At 43.3% G+C, this 15,741-nt stretch overlaps 1 protein-coding gene across 1 annotated transcript in view; it reads left to right on the top strand.

Moving 5' to 3' along the window:
- Nucleotides 1-15,741, top strand: part of PRKCH (protein kinase C eta) — a 226,206-nt gene that overhangs the window by 114,647 nt on the left and 95,818 nt on the right. The window contains exons 3-7 of the mRNA XM_082734940.1: nucleotides 6,207-6,357; nucleotides 9,052-9,086; nucleotides 9,952-10,040; nucleotides 11,467-11,596; nucleotides 13,798-13,925. Of these exons, the coding sequence (XP_082591066.1) occupies nucleotides 6,207-6,357; nucleotides 9,052-9,086; nucleotides 9,952-10,040; nucleotides 11,467-11,596; nucleotides 13,798-13,925 (533 nt within the window). The remainder of the gene's footprint in view (nucleotides 1-6,206; nucleotides 6,358-9,051; nucleotides 9,087-9,951; nucleotides 10,041-11,466; nucleotides 11,597-13,797; nucleotides 13,926-15,741) is intronic.

The following is a 15,741-nucleotide window of genomic DNA, read 5'->3' as shown; positions in this document are numbered from 1 at the left end:
CACCCAGGCAAAAGAAGACAGAAGAGGGAGGAGTGAAGCTTTATTAAAATGAGCACATGGGAGGTGCTTCTGAGACATCTGGGACACCTGCTGTGGGATAAAGGAAAAGATTGAGGCTGGGAAGAAGGGGAAGGGCCTTTCACCTTGATTCAGGATTTGGGGTCACCGTTGAGGCTCTGAGGCCGATGGGATAAATCTAAGGTAACTAGTTGTGTGGGGGGCAGGGGGCAGGGGGAAAGAGGACAGGGCATTCCAGGAGGGGTGGAAGGCAGGAGCGAAGGCTTTAAGGGATGACCAACATGGTGGGTGGCTATAAGCGTTTCTTCCTAGTCCTTCAGGCTAGAAGGAATCACCTGAAAATTCAGAGGCCCTGTTATTACTATGGCAATAGCTGTCAGGGAAGCTGGGGGAAAGGGATTCAATTCAAGAAATACTGAAAATACAAGTGAACTGACCTTTTAACCACTCTTCATGGTATTAAGGGATTAAAGAAGAAAATTCTTGATAATTAGACCCCTGGGAAGAATTTAATTTGCATCTAGGTGTGATAAGTGTTTAGAAATTCAATGCATGTTTTGCCTTGGCGAGGATTGAGCTGGTTCTCAGGCTGGTGAGAGCATATGTTAGATACAGCGTGGTCACTAGACCAAATTTTATCATCTGCCCAGCAAAGGAGAATTAAAATCTGGTCTTGTTGTTATTCCTAAAAGGCTTCTGGAAATACTGCAGGAGAGAGCTATATAATGGAGGGACTTCTGTTCATGTGTGATCCTTATCCAGAATTTTAAGAAACTTGGCCATATTGATTATGACATGATCCCCATAGGGCTGAGGACAGGGATATAGTTATTTTCTTGAGACAGATGGGAAACCTGAGAATGAAAATAATTAGGCTGATTGCCAAAAGTTTTACACACACACACAGACACACACACACACAGTGAAGCAGGTACTATTTTAACTATGCCAGAGCCTCTGAAAGCATCAGTGTCTTAACCAAATTCATTTTCTTTATTTCTGCATTTCATTCTTTGAAATTTCTTATGTAAACCCTAGTTTTTACTGTTAAATAGAAAATAGTAATTGATATCTCTATGGCATACATTCTTTCTCATGTTTTTATAGAAAAAACATAGACATTGAATTTCTGAATGAAAGGAAATGTACATTTACAGCTTTGACAGGTGTTTGACAGATACCTGTCTCCATAAACAATATTCCTACATGTGTTGCATGCTACCCTGGGCCTAACTCCATGCTGAACACTTTGATTGCATTACCTCCTTGGAAGGTCCCTGGAAAAGCAGTATGAGGACAGCATTACTCGGCTTATGGATGGGAACACTGAGGCTTGTGTGGTGAACACAGCCAGAAGAGCCAGGACTGGAGCCCAGTTACACTCCTACCAGCAGAGAGTAGAGGTGCCCCATTCCCTTGTAAGCAGAGGCACATGAGCAATCCTTATAAATATTTGCCAGTTTAAGTAAAATGTCTTTGACCTCCTGCTTCTTACGTGCCCGTCTAGGATAGATCAGACATCTGGTGTGTTTATTGTCTGTCTGCATTTATAGTTTTATAAATTGCCTCTTTGCCGCTTCTGTCCCATTTTTACAAGACTGTTCATCCCTTTTTATTATTAATTTTTACATATTATAAATAGTAACCCTTTGTCATGTGTTGTAAGTCCTTGTTCTCCCAGTTTGTTTTGTTTAGCTTTCCATTTTGTGTCTTTTACCAAATAGAACTTTAAAGTTCTTAAATTACAAATCTGAGTCTCTCATGGCTTTAGAATGTTGTTACTTTTATCCCATCCTAGGATAATTTTTCCCTATTTTTCCATAACTTCCTCCTTAACATTTACCTGAGATTATTTTGGTGTCAGGAATGAGGTGAAAGTATTTTCTAAAAGGCTAGCTAGTTGTCTAAACACTATTTATTAATAATCTATCATTTACCACTGATTTAAGTTATGTTCTAAGCGAAATTGATTTCTAGTTTTGGATTCTTCTTGAGTTGGTAGCATGCTGTTTTAGATATTGTAACTTAATGTTTTATCGTGTAGAACAAGTCTTCTTTCCTTCAGTAGAATTTTTGGACAGTTTTTAAGTATTTATTTTTAATTATATGCCAAATTAACTTTTTTTTTTTAAGATTTTATTTATTTATTTGACAGAGAGGTCACAAGTAGAGAGACAGACACAGAAAGGGGAAGCAGGCTCCCTGCTGAGCAGAGAGCCCTATGTGAGCCTCGATCCCAGGACCCTGAGATCATGACCTGAGCCAAAAGCAGAGGCTTAAACCACTGAGACACCCAGGTGCCCAATATGCCAAATTAACTTTTAATTTTTTTTTTTTTTAAGATTTTATTTATTTATTTGTCAGGGATAGAGGAAGAGAGGGCGAGCGAGCATAGGCAGACAGAGAGGCAGGCAGAGGCAGAGGTAGAGGGAGAAGCAGGCTCCCTGCCAAGCAAGGAGCCCGATGTGGGACTCGATCCCAGGACACTGGGATCATGACCTGAGCCGAAGGCAGCTGCTTAACCAACTGAGCCACCCAGGCGTCCCGATGCCAAATTAACTTTTAAAAAATTGTCAAATTTAAAGACTTCCTTTGGGGATGTTTATTGGGATTTTGTTGAATTTAGTTTAGAAAGAATTGACAGCTTAATAGTATTAAGTCTTTCTATTTAGGAAGTTCGCTTTTACATATCTTTTCATCTTCTTCAGTTGGGGTTTATAGTTTTCTTCATATAAGTCTTAAACTTCCTCTGATAAATTATTCCTAGTTTGGGTTTTGTAGCTTTATGAATGGGGTTATGTTTTTGTTATATATTCTAAATGGTTCTTTTGATTTATTAAAGATCTGTTAACTTTTAATGATTTATTATTGTCCATCTTACTGAACTCTGTTTTTAGTAGATTGGGCTAACTTCTCCTGAGTTTTCTAGTCATGTATTAAACATCTCCAAATCATGACATCATTGCCTCCTTCTCCCTCTACTCCATAGCTTTATCTTTTATTTTCTTTTCATCTCTAACAGCTTTGGCAAGTACCTTCAGAATAATAGTAAGCAATTGATAATTGGTCTTACTTGTTTTTAACTCTTATGGGATTTTTAAAAATTTATTTACCGTTTATTTTTTGACCTGTGAGCATAATGTTTTAGTCATGTTAAGGAGACAATCTTCTATTCTTTCCAAAAAGTTTTTTATTAGATTACAAGTTAGACTTTATCTAATGCCTTTTAAACATATATTGAAGTGATCATGTTTACTTTCTTTTACCTGTTAGTAGAATAAAACACAATAGGTTTTCTAATAATATACTAGTTGTTGTGCTCCTGGGAAGATTGCCCCTTGCTCAGAGTGGGTTTTTCTTTTAAGATAATGTTGAATAGTATCAGGTTACCTGGGCGGCTCAGTCGGGTAAGCATCTCACTGGATTTTGGCTTAGGTCCTGATCTCAGGGTTATGAGATTGAGCTCTGCATCTGGTTCCATTCTGGGTGTGGAGCCTGCTTAGGATTTTCTCTCCCTCTCATTCTGCCCCTCCCTGCCCCAGCTTTAAAAAAAAAAAACAAAAAACAAAAAAAAGGTAATGCTGAGCAGTATAGAATTTCCTGGTTATCTGAATGTCATTACTACTGAGAAAAGTTCACATAAAATAAACTATTCAAAATGAAGGCTAAATTTTGTTACTATTCAAAAGTGGGAGAAGGAGTTTGACAAAGCTAAAATTATTAAAAACTTTACTGAATGCATTTGATTTATCATAGGCACTAATTTTTAGAACACAGTAACTTTTCAGATAAAATTTTATGGCAGAATACTATACATTTTATTTTTTACTAATATAGTGCAGTTTTAAATAGGCTATATTTGGCAAGAGTTTGAGACTTCCTCAGTTTCTCAAGGGCCTCTCCCAGTATGTTACTATTCAAGTGATTCTCTTTTAAAATGAGTATCATGTTGTTTTCTATATCAAACTTCTTCTGTTCACCTATGAACAGATCTAACTCTACCAGAGTCTTATCTACCATTGCCTTCAGGTTTGACTCTTGCCATTCACAAACATCACTTTCCATAGACTGCATGAAATTCTTCAACTTTTACAAGATTTTCAATTTTGCTTTGCAGTTAGTTTTTATTACGTATTAAGATGTTCCCCACCCATAACGCCACATTCAAGAAGCCGAGAAGCCAATGTAGTGGGCAAGAGTAGACACTTATTAAGTGGGAAGGATTATTTGTGTTGGGGATGAATTGTAAAAGAACGGGAGAGCAAAGACCCCATTAACCTGAAAACCACTGATGTTTTCTAATATTGCTTTCCTATTCGCTTTGTAAGTATACGAACTTCAATAAGGAAAATCCCTGCATCAGTATTCATGAGTGAGCTGGATATGGAAGCAGAGGGGTACTTGTCCTGAAGTCCATAATTAGAAGTTAGGTGGTCCAGAAATTTGGTGAAAGAAAATATTTTCACTAAGCTGTAACACAGACGTAGCATTTTCTTCCATTGTTAACTAACCCACGGCAGTATTAGCAGTAATTATGTTTGTTGTCACCATAGAAATCCTGGGTGTTTTCATACTGTATCATAGATTTTACAGATTTTTAAAAATTTTTTAATGGATATTTTAAAATGCAACTCCTACTTCACTACTATTAAATGTAACTGCTGCTAATCATGTCTTCAAAATTATTAGAGTGATCAGGTACAACACTAAGTAATTTCTTAAAAATAGATATGTATTTCTCACTTTAAATTTAATATTTTGATACTTGATTTCCTTTGTAATCATATATATATATACACACACACATATACACACACACACACATATATATAAGATTAAAAGATTTACTCTAAGAAGGGATCCATAAATTTCACTAGACTAAGGAGTCCATGACATGAAAAATGATCACAAACCTCTGGTTTCTTTTTTCTGATATATCTTTGGATAAATCTGTTGTGTCTTTTAGTCCTAGGATTGTATCACATAGTTCCCTTTTAAAAAATGGGGCACTTTCTTTTCTCTTCTATTCTGCAGCAGGTTTAATATCATCTTGTTTTTATTTTTATTTTTTTTTAAAGATTTTATTTATTTATCAGAGAGAGAGTGGGAGAGAGCGAGCACAGGCAGACAGAATGGCAGGCAGAGGCAGAGGGAGAAGCAGGCTCCCCGCTGAGCAAGGAGTCCAATGTGGGACTCGATCCCAGGACGCTGGGATCATGACCTGAGCCAAAGGCAGCTGCCCAACCAACTGAGCCACCCAGGCGTCCCAATATCATCTTGTTTTTAGAGGCTAAAAATAATTCACCCATGAAACCATCTGGGCATGAATGATTTTTGAGGCAGTCCTAAGAAAATCTTACTAATTTATTTCTAAAACAATTGTCTCTTTGTTGTATGTAGCTCTTTAATTTTGGTCATTTGCGTTTTCATGGATATCTTCAATTTCTTCCAGGTTTTTAAAATTTCTTAGCAGATTAGTCTTGCATTATTTCTTAAATTTTCTTTGCATTGAAGTGATTAATTGCAAATCATTGTTGAAGGAGTAATCTTTATTGTATTAATCATAAGTCACTGTATACCTTGGGAAAGTTCTAGTGTAATTTATCTGCAAGACATAATTTGCTGTCTTCAGATAGTGCCCAGTTTTGATTCTTCAGACTAAGAGTCACGATTTTTAAAAATTGTGAATGTGGAAAAGGAACTTTGCATTATGTCCTGGTGAATTTCTACGCATTCCAGAGACGGTGTTTGGACTGATGCTTTTGGGCAGTGTGGTTACTGTGCTGCGGCCTTTCCCTCCTTCTGTTTGTGAGGGTGGCGGAACGAAAGGCAAATAATGAGAAAGCTGCTTCACTTCTAGTAGTCCTAGCCAGCGTCCCACACTGTGGGACAGGAGCTAGAAAGCCAGGCTGATGTCCCATACTGGAACATTAGAACCCTGGAGATCCATGGTCTGTGCTGGAGAGCCAGCTATGAGCGGGCAGTGGGGATCTCAGAGTTCACTTAGGTCTAGCCCTTACACACGAAGAGCCCTAAGGTCACTGGCAAGCATGGTGATGTTCTGGGGTGTTTTGCATCTGGAAGAAAGAAGAAACAATTTAGAGAGTATTTGAGCTGTTAGACTTTTTCTTACATTAGATACAGCTAGTTTCATTGCACGTTCTTTTTTCCTTTCTTTTGTTGTACAGCCACTCTGCAGAGAGACCGAATCTTCAAACATTTCACCAGGAAGCGCCAAAGGGCTATGCGAAGGCGAGTCCACCAGATCAATGGACACAAGTTCATGGCCACATACCTGAGACAGCCCACCTACTGCTCTCACTGCAGGGAGTTTATCTGGTAAGAGGTTCCGTGGCTTCTCTCTTCCTCTGAGCTTCTCTCTATGTTGTGTGTGGTTTCAGAAGGAAGTGTGATTCTCGAGAGTTGTTTCAGAATCTGATTTTTGCCTTTTTATTCCAATATGTTGGCCCAGTAATTTGAATTCCCAGTGAAAAAAAATCTAAACATTTTACGGATCCAAGATTTAGATGCTATTTCTTTTTCCAGTTAATTGGGGAGAATGCTAATGAGTCATGAACTGGCTAAAGAGCATGAACTAGGAAGGCTAACCTGTCAATATATGGATAATCAATAAATTGGATAATTGGCCACTGAGTAAGAGAAACGACAACCATATTGCTTTAAAAAAGTAGGGCTCACATGGTAAGTCATAGAACTTAGTTGGTTGTAAGTAAAGTAAGCACACAGTAATCTTCAGCCTAATGGTATGTGGCCAAAGGTGATGACTTCAGTGATTGCGTACTATAATCCTTGGCATTTAGGAACTGAGATAATTTACAGCCCAGAAATTCTAGGTGAATTGGGGCAATGGCTTCCTATATGCGTCACCGAAGCTGAAATTTCAGTGGCAAATCTATAATGTAAAATAAATTGAAGTTAATAGTTACCTTTGCTTAGAGCCAGCATTAAACACATGTGTTTGGAAAGAGAAGAAGGAAATGCCCCCTCGCCCACCTCCAAACATGTACACGTACATACCCATCTCTATAGAAAAAAAAGACAGTTTAGTATCCATAGCATAAAGGGAAATCCTGGTTGTGTTGCAAACCGTAGTCATTTTGTTTAAGTCAGAAGCACTTGGCTCAGAGTAATTTTTTCAAGTACTGATCAGTGAGTTTGCATTTTTTTTTTTTTTGTTTTTGTGTGTGTATATGTTTGATTACTTTGGTTTAAAAGTGCCTGCTATCTTTTAGCAGTCAGGATCCAGGGTTAGTGTTTTTGGTGTTTTAAATTAAGAATAGAGCCTTGTCACAAGATGGGATCAGGAGGGAGACAAACCATAAGACACTCTTAATCACAAACAAACTGAGAGTTCCTGGGGGGTGGGGGGGTAGGGCTAGCGTGGCTGGGTTAAGGACTTTGGGAAAGGTATGGCTATGGTGAGTGCTGTGAAATGTGTAAGCCTGATGATTCACAGATCTGCACGCCTGGGGCAAATAATACATTATATGTTAATAAAAATAATTAAAAAAAAAAGAATAGAGCCTTGTCTAAACCAAGGACCCACAACTGACTGTTGGTATGTTGCCAACAGATGTGTCATCACAACTGTAGTCTTCAGAAACAAGTTCCTGGTGCATTGTCTATTGAACAAAGTGAAAAACTCTGGCATCTTTGAGCTCATTTTCCACTCCTGTGGTCTTCCGCACTGGCTAGTTAGTTGCTGTCCACCACTCTCCTCGTGGTTTTCCTGACCTGAAAGGTCTGCTAGTCTTCATTTCATGTCAAGACTGTTCTGCTTCCCTCCTTTATGTGACCTGCCTGCCCCTGTGGGCATTTGTGGTGACAAACTGTGACCTCAGCTAACGTTCTCAATGGAAACTTGTTTGATAACCACTAAATTTTTTCCACCAAGGAAACATTAACTCCCTCTCAACCAGCCTTTGCTTGCATGTTCTCTCTCTCTCTCTCACACACATACAGAGTATTACTGTATGTGCTACATATATACGGTTAAGAGTATGGACTCTGACATTCAATCTCATTACCAACTAGCTGTGTAAACCTAAATAAATTATATAATCCATCAGTGTCTCCTTATTTGTAAAATAAAGATAATTTTATTTTGCTTATCTCATAAAATTTTATGTAGGACATAAAGTTCTAGGCACTATTCTAAGCGTTTTACATTATCACCTCTCTCTACCTTCATGATGACCCTGTGAAGTAGGAGCTGCGGTCATTGTTGCCCTCTGGAGATGAAGAAACCGTGGCTCGAGGGAATTAGTGATGTGCCCCCGTCATGCCCAGGCCATCTGGTTTCAGAGTCTGGGCTCTGAGCCTTCCCATGATGCGTGCTACCTCGCAGGACTTTTGTGAGGATTAAGTGAGATACTGCCCATCCGCGGGTTGGCTCAGTGCCTGGCACATCCTCCAGGTTTAATAAAATGTGGTCTGTGTTAAATGATAATGAGGGATGATATCATCATCGCCCAGAGAATATACTGGGGAGAGGCCAGCATGATAGTCATGGGCCTGACGGGCATCCTGTGGCAGCATTTCTGTCCCCACCCCCGGACTCCAGGGGTTATGGAGGCACAGGGAAGAGGGAGGGTACCTCAGGCCAGGCAGCTGTGGTGGGCTCACCTGTTTACTTCACGGCCTGCCCATCTTTATGTCTATGCGAGTGAGAATGCCAGAGAAGGCGTTGGAGCTGAGCAGCCTTGCAGCTGATACTCAGTCACATGACCAGCTGAGGACCTGGGCTTTGCCACAGGGGGAGGTGGGCAGAATGAGGACCACCAACACCCACCTGTGTGCGTCACTAGGGGATTCGGATCATCACAGGACAACCTCTAGGTCTTGTGGTAACAAGGGCTCAGAAATCACCTCCTCTTTGCTGGTTCTCTGAAATTAGGTTTCTCAGGAAGGAGCAGAGTATGGCATACATTTGTTTTTCCTAAAGTACTATGATCATAGGGGCGTGGTTGCTGAAGTAGACTGATGATCGCTTTTCTCTATTGTCTTGAACAGGGGAGTATTTGGGAAACAAGGTTATCAATGTCAAGGTAAGAAAACGTTTCAAAAACTGTGTTTAATGTTGTTCCTATGTTAAAAACTGGTTATATTTAGAGGAGACAGGATACATTTCATTAATATTGTAATAGATTACTCTGACGATCAGGGGACACTCCCAATGCAAGTATTTGGTTGTGTTTTAAATTTTGGCTACATTTTAGCGCAGAGGGGACGTTTTTATTTCTAAAGCCGAGATACCTAATAATGTTGAATTGTTTAAAGTTTTGTCTCTGAGATGACGTGAGAATACTGAAAGGGAGTGCCATTTTGTGAGCAGTCCCCTTAAATCTTGAAGCTAAATTTTTGTCTTTTCCAACCCCGTTGTTGCTAGGGGTGAGCAATGACACAATGTTGTCTCTTAACCTGCTTAGAGAATGCAGGGCGGGCAGAGGAGGGTGAAGTCTTGCTCTCTAGGAAGAGCAACCAGTCTAGTTTCTATTAGAACAAAGAAAGGTAACAGGTAAGCTTAGGGGTAGCTTCTGGAGGGCCTGAAACCTGGCTGGGAAATCTGAACTCTACTTACTGGCAATGAGATGCCGTTGAAGGTTTAGATCGTGAGGCACGGGGACCAGAATTATACCATGAGAGGATTCCTATGGCGGTGGGTGTGGGCAGGAGGAAAACCAGGGAAGATGAAGTAGGCTCAAGACTTGAGTGCAAATAGTTTGGGTGTGAGCAAAGGCGTGAGTTAGGGGGACGGTAATGACCGCGGGAAGGACGGGTACGCTGGATGCCATTGGGTGGGCCTGACAGTAAATCGAGTCACCTTGACATGGTGTGGTCCTTGTTGACTCTACTAGAACTGGCAGATCGTGAGCTTCCGAGGAGTGTGTAATCATGCATTTCATTCCCTAGTGTGCACCTGTGTCGTCCATAAACGCTGCCACCATCTAATTGTTACAGCCTGCACTTGCCAGAACAATATGAACAAAATGGATTCAAAGGTAAGAAGATAGAACTTTGCTGACTAAGGGGCGGCACGAGCCCGCTCTCTCTCCTTGCTCCGTCCCCTTTCCGCTTCCCTTCTGCACTCCTTGAAGTGAATGGTGGCATCAGAATCGAATTTTCTCTCCTTTTTATATTATGCTTTTTTTTTACTTCTGGGCTTATGTAGCATGACCTGTCCGTGGGTGGATCCCATGAGTGATCAGCTGGTTACAAGCTTGCACAGTTAGTGTTTCTGATTCAGAGAGGGGTTTAGAGGACTGAAAAGATTCCTGAGTTCGGCCTCAGACCACCGGGACTCGTATGCAAATCTAGCCTCCGCTAGCTAGCTTCTCTGTCAGCCTCAGTCTTAAGAATGGGATCTGTATGTCCTTCATGCGCTTTTTTGGTGAGGCTTCCACACGATAGAATAGATGTGACAAATGTTTGTTAACTGGAAATTGTGCTTCCTCGGTAAGGCGACTCTTCGCCTCCTCCGGTGTCTTCCAAAATCTCCAGGAGGATGCACTTCCGTGTATAAATGCTTGAATCTCATTCTCGTCGCTCGCCTTGCATTCAGCTGGGGAGGGCACGTTCTAAACTGTGGAGAGAGAAAGCAGCTGGAGCATAGTTGACAGGGAGCAGTGGGTTTACGGACGCATTGGAATCTGACTTGGAGCTCAGGGATTGCTTACGGGACACCTACAGGGTTGCTAAAGGTCCCTTGGAGAGGTACGAGGCACAGCTTTGATGAGAAAGAGACCAGCCAAGTTCCAAGAGGAGTCCTAATTGCCCTACTCCTTGTCCCATTGTCGTTTCAAATGGTGATGTAACTGTAGCGTGTATGCCTTGTCTCATTATTTGCTGGAAAGAGTTTGTGAAATGCAAGCAGGACCCGTGCCCTCCGATTGTAAAAGGCAATTGGCAGGCCCAGCCGGGGAGGGCCAAGTAAGCTGCTAGGATGTCGCTTTGGGGCGAATTCCTTCTGTGGTTCTGTACTCGCTGGGTGCCACCGCCTCCCCTAGGCCTCCACCCACCTCACTATGTGGGAAAGCCTGTGGTCACAGCAAGTGTAAGGTCCGTAAGAGACCTATTTGCTCCCGCAGTTAGAAGGGTTTAGAAACTAGACGTGGGCACGAGGGAGTTGGCAGGGAGAGAAATCCAGCCTGAATACAAAAGATGATTTAAAAAAAAAAAAGGTTTTCCTTCCTCCTTATCTCCCCACATGGTGAACGATCTAATGCCCACCACTACGCCCTTTCTTTTGAATCTTGTTGATGAGAAAATGTGCTCAGCCCGGTGAGGAAAGCCAGGGCACAATGCAGTCATCTCCCCCAGCTCAGGTGTCATGGTAACACATTGCGTTTGGGGGGCTCCTGTTACGGTTTCTGTCAAAGAGGTGGGCACGGCCTCCTAGCTCTCGTCCTTCTGCTTCTTTTTTTGTAGATTGCTGAACAGAGGTTCGGAATCAACATCCCGCACAAGTTCAGCATCCACAACTACAAAGTGCCCACCTTCTGCGATCACTGCGGCTCGCTGCTCTGGGGGATCATGCGACAAGGACTGCAGTGTAAAAGTGAGATGTTGGGGTGCTGGGTGCCCGCTTCATGGGAACACCACGCCGCGAGCTCTCGGAATTCTGCCGGCCCGGCTTCTGAGCCGGCACCGATGGTTTTAGACGCTTCGTGAATTAGGTCTTCGTAGTTCTAGGATGATATGTTCCCCGTCAGCCATGTACGGGGAGTCACCTCTGGTCCAAAGATTTCACAGCTGTAGCTCCAGTCAGTTGTTAAATTCAGTGTTCTGTCTAGCTGCTCTCAGCTGCTTGGTGCTGAGGGCCTGCTAGTTGCTGTGTATCGGCATGGGTGTTTGAAAGAGGGAAAAACGGATCTTGGTCCAAAACGGAAGGTGGTAGAAGGTGAGGTGACCAAAATAGAGACTTCAGTTATGAGTGAGAACTGGCAGGAGAGTAGGTCTAGTGACCTCCCCAGAAAGGAGCAGGACTTGAGTCAAAGCCCAGTGAGAGCTGCCCTGGGTCTCCTCGAAGAGACTGATAGAGATCGGAGAGGTAGGTGGGGTGAAGGCTGTTTCGGCTTGGGCCGCAGGCTTGCACGCCACTAACTCTGCCCAGCGGAGCTTTGGTCTTCGCCAAGATTCTGAGAGCGAGGGGTGATTCCCGTCCTGCTAGGAGTTGGGGAGCTGCTGAGTCATTTTCTCTTGGGCGTTGCTGTAACAGTCCAGCTGTCATGGGGTGCAGCCCCCTGCAGGAATACAGGCGGATTTCGGCCTGAAGCTTTAGATAAATCCTCAGTCACTGGGGGAGGCCGAGTTGATGTCAGTGCAGCTGGACAGTGTCCGTCGGCTGTCTGCACTCACCGAGCCTGCTTCTGCCGACAGAAGGGCACTGGCCCCTTGCAAAAGCCTTTCATCTCTTGAGAACATCATTTCATAATTCATTTTTTTCCCTAGATACATGAAGTAATTCTTTTTCAACCCGACACCAGCGACTAGCTCATGCATGGCTTTGGTTCAGGCCCTGCCTGATCTTAAGCTGGATGGTCTCCTCTGGGCGTGGCTTTCATGGCAAAAGTCACTTCCTGCTCTTGCCTGGTCGTTGCCGACATGCAGAGCCATGCGTGGGGCTCCTCCACCTTGTTCTTGGGCCTCGTGGCCTGGGGGTGGGGGTGGGTGGGTAGCGCACAGACAGTGAGCCGTCTCCTGTACTCTTCTCTTTTACTGTCACTGGTACCTTAGAAAGGGCACCGCAGCCGCCTTCCTGAGAGCGGGGGATTTCCCGAGAAGAGCTACTGAGGCTTCAGCCTCAGGGGCTCTCCCTTGCAAGGGTCCCTTCCACAGCTCTCCACCGGACTGCATATTCTTTCTCTTAAAGAAGGCACCCTAAATCACATCTAGACCCCCCCCCCAAACCCGCATCCGGGCTTGCTTCCAGAGCTGGGTGGACACCCCAGTGTCAACAGGGATTTGGTGCCTGCTCTTTCGCTTTTGCCTCCCATTCGCTGGGGCCATGTGAGGAAACTGCGTCCGAGCTTCCTGCTGATGAAACCTCAGATCCCTTCATCAGCCCAAGTCTGTTTCCTATGCACCAGGAATGTACCTGTGCCTCTCTCCTTTTCCAACTGCTGTTTATTTTGACCTTTAAAAAAAACTCGCTTTGCTCCCCCATGAGATAGACCCACAGGCTGCAAGCCCTGAGAACCAGAGGCTCACAGGATGTTGTGCCCTGGGCCGCCAGGGCTCCCTGACCACAAGAGCACTCAGAAAGTGAGCTTCGCTTGGAGGCTTTTCTCTCAAAACACCATTCCCCTCCTGTTTGAACAGCCATCACTGCGTGGTGTGGCGTGGAGATTGCCACCTTTTATTGAGTGATCCAAGGAAAAGCCTAAAGTCAGTTGGCACAATTCCTTGTTAGTTAATTGACTGAAATGTCATGGTGATGAATGTTTTTGATTTCTGTATTGAGTCTTGCTGTTAAATCGGCAATGACTCTTACACAGGATCGAGGCAAATGTCAAAAAAGTGCATCTGAAGTGTGTTATCATCAGCATGCCAGGCTTGCTGCCGCTGCGTAAACCAGCAGGGGAGCAACGTCAGGGTTTGTTTTGAGCGCAAGTTCAGTTTAACGAGAGGATGGCATTGTTCTGCCTGGATCATTCCCCCGGCTTAATCTTTCGGGTTATTAAAGTTCTTTTTTGCAGCATAAGTTGACTTGGCTCCTTGCTGAACCTGGATTCCCTTCTCTTTCCCGCCCCCCTCCAGTCTGTAAGATGAATGTCCACATCCGATGTCAGGCGAACGTGGCCCCGAACTGCGGGGTCAACGCGGTGGAGCTCGCCAAGACCCTGGCCGGGATGGGCCTCCAGCCGGGAAATATTTCTCCAACCTCGGTGAGACTTGGCTTTCGTCCATGTATTGTAATTTAGAAGTTGTTCAGATGTGGTGAGTCCGAATGAACACATGTGGCATGATCCAAGTTCCTGATCTCAGCAAACACAATAAACAGATTTATTGTATTTTTTTTTTTAAAGATTTTATTTATTTATTTGTCAGAGAGAGAGAGAGTGAGTGAGAGCGAGCATAGGCAGACAGAGTAGAAGGCAGAGGCAGAGGGAGAAGCAGGCTCCCTGCGGAGGGCAAGGAGCCCGATGTGGGACTCGATCCCAGGACTCTGGGATCATGACCTGAGCCGAAGGCAGCTGCTTAACCAACTGAGCCACCCAGGCGTCCCGATAATAAATACAATAAGTATTTTTAAAGAGCATTTTGTCCCACAAAAAAAGGTTCTTTATACAATGATGTGACAAGAAATCACAAGCATGCAGATATAGCAGGAAGTAGAAGGAGGATTTTTTTTTTTAATTTTTTTTTTCAATTAGCTTCCTGTCAGTGTGGTGTGGTGAAGCTCTGAGTCCAGGGCTTTGGGTTACCCTCTTTGCCGGGGCCCGGGCAGGAGAGTTGACCGGCAGCTACAGGCCTCAGCTTCCTTCTCTCCAAAGGGGTTGAGCTCGATCTCTGAGATTCTCCCCAGTTCTGGAGTCTCACCCGTTCTGCAGCTTTTGTTTGTGGATTGTGCATTTATCTCTCAAGTTCAGCAGCAAACAGGAGTTCCTTCCTCTCGGCTCCAGGGAGTGGGTGGAGTTGTCCGTTGCTTTGGGCATGTTTTGTCTCACAGCCTCCCCGAGTGACCTCCACTCGCTGTTGACTCTTAGAGCTTCGACCACTTCCCAGGCCTGTGTCCTCTTGCTGCCTTCCTGGCTGAGGACTACGGAGTGCTGGGAAAGAGCCGTTTCCCCTGTGGTGGTGTATGAATGCTGTAGCTTCATATTCGGTTTAGGAAAATTCTAGACTTCCCTGTTAAATATCTTTGAGTTCTTAGGAGGGGAAGCACAATCACTGTCAAGTTCTTGGTTATTCAGAAAATGTCTGTACTCACCACTCCATTTTCCTTATTACTGGTTGATTAGGGACTTGAACTGAAATTGTATTCCTTTATTTCAGGGAAGCATCAGCAAAATGTAATGTCTACACCACGGACAGACAGGCAGGTTGCCAACACCAGGAGGGGGATTTCTAATGTGTGGGATGGTTGTTCCCAAATGGCACAGAGTAAGGATTTCAGCCTGCACCAGTGCTCCTAAAATGTCATGGGAATAAGATAGGCCGTGTGGCACAAGTTGTAGAATGGGGAATGCCACTTGTCATTTGTCACTTGAACCAAGGATCCTTAATGTTATATTTAAAAGTGGAAAAGCCCAAATTACCTGTCATTGGACAGCACAACATGAGACAGAATTCTTAAGTCTATCCAAAGAGAAGAATGGGTTAAAAATTTTTTTTGAGAAATACTGGCTTAGAGTGTTCTAGCCCAAGCAGAGGAAGTATTTAAGTGGAGGAAGTGAGACTCAGGCTAGTAAAGTTTTTTTATCTTTGAAATATTTATGATCGGAGATCTGGGGGGAGAAACTACTAAAACAATGGGATTTTTAAAGATGATCCATTTTATATCCGTAATCACGGTTTTATTGGGTTGAGTAAGTCAAAGCCTTATAGCTTCAAGCAATTGCACAGTTGTTGTTTGTTGAAAACTTTATTTAGAAGTTGTTCCAGATAAGCTGGGATTTCTCAGCCAACTAGGGCAAAGGGTTAGACTTTAGATTTGTTGTCTAGATCCAAAGACAAGGTAGCTTGTTTTGTATGTCCCAA

Source organism: Mustela nivalis (assembly GCF_964662115.1).
Source record: "Mustela nivalis genome assembly, chromosome: 6".
NCBI classification, from domain to species: domain Eukaryota; kingdom Metazoa; phylum Chordata; class Mammalia; order Carnivora; family Mustelidae; genus Mustela; species Mustela nivalis.
This window is presented reverse-complemented; position numbering and strand designations above follow the sequence as displayed.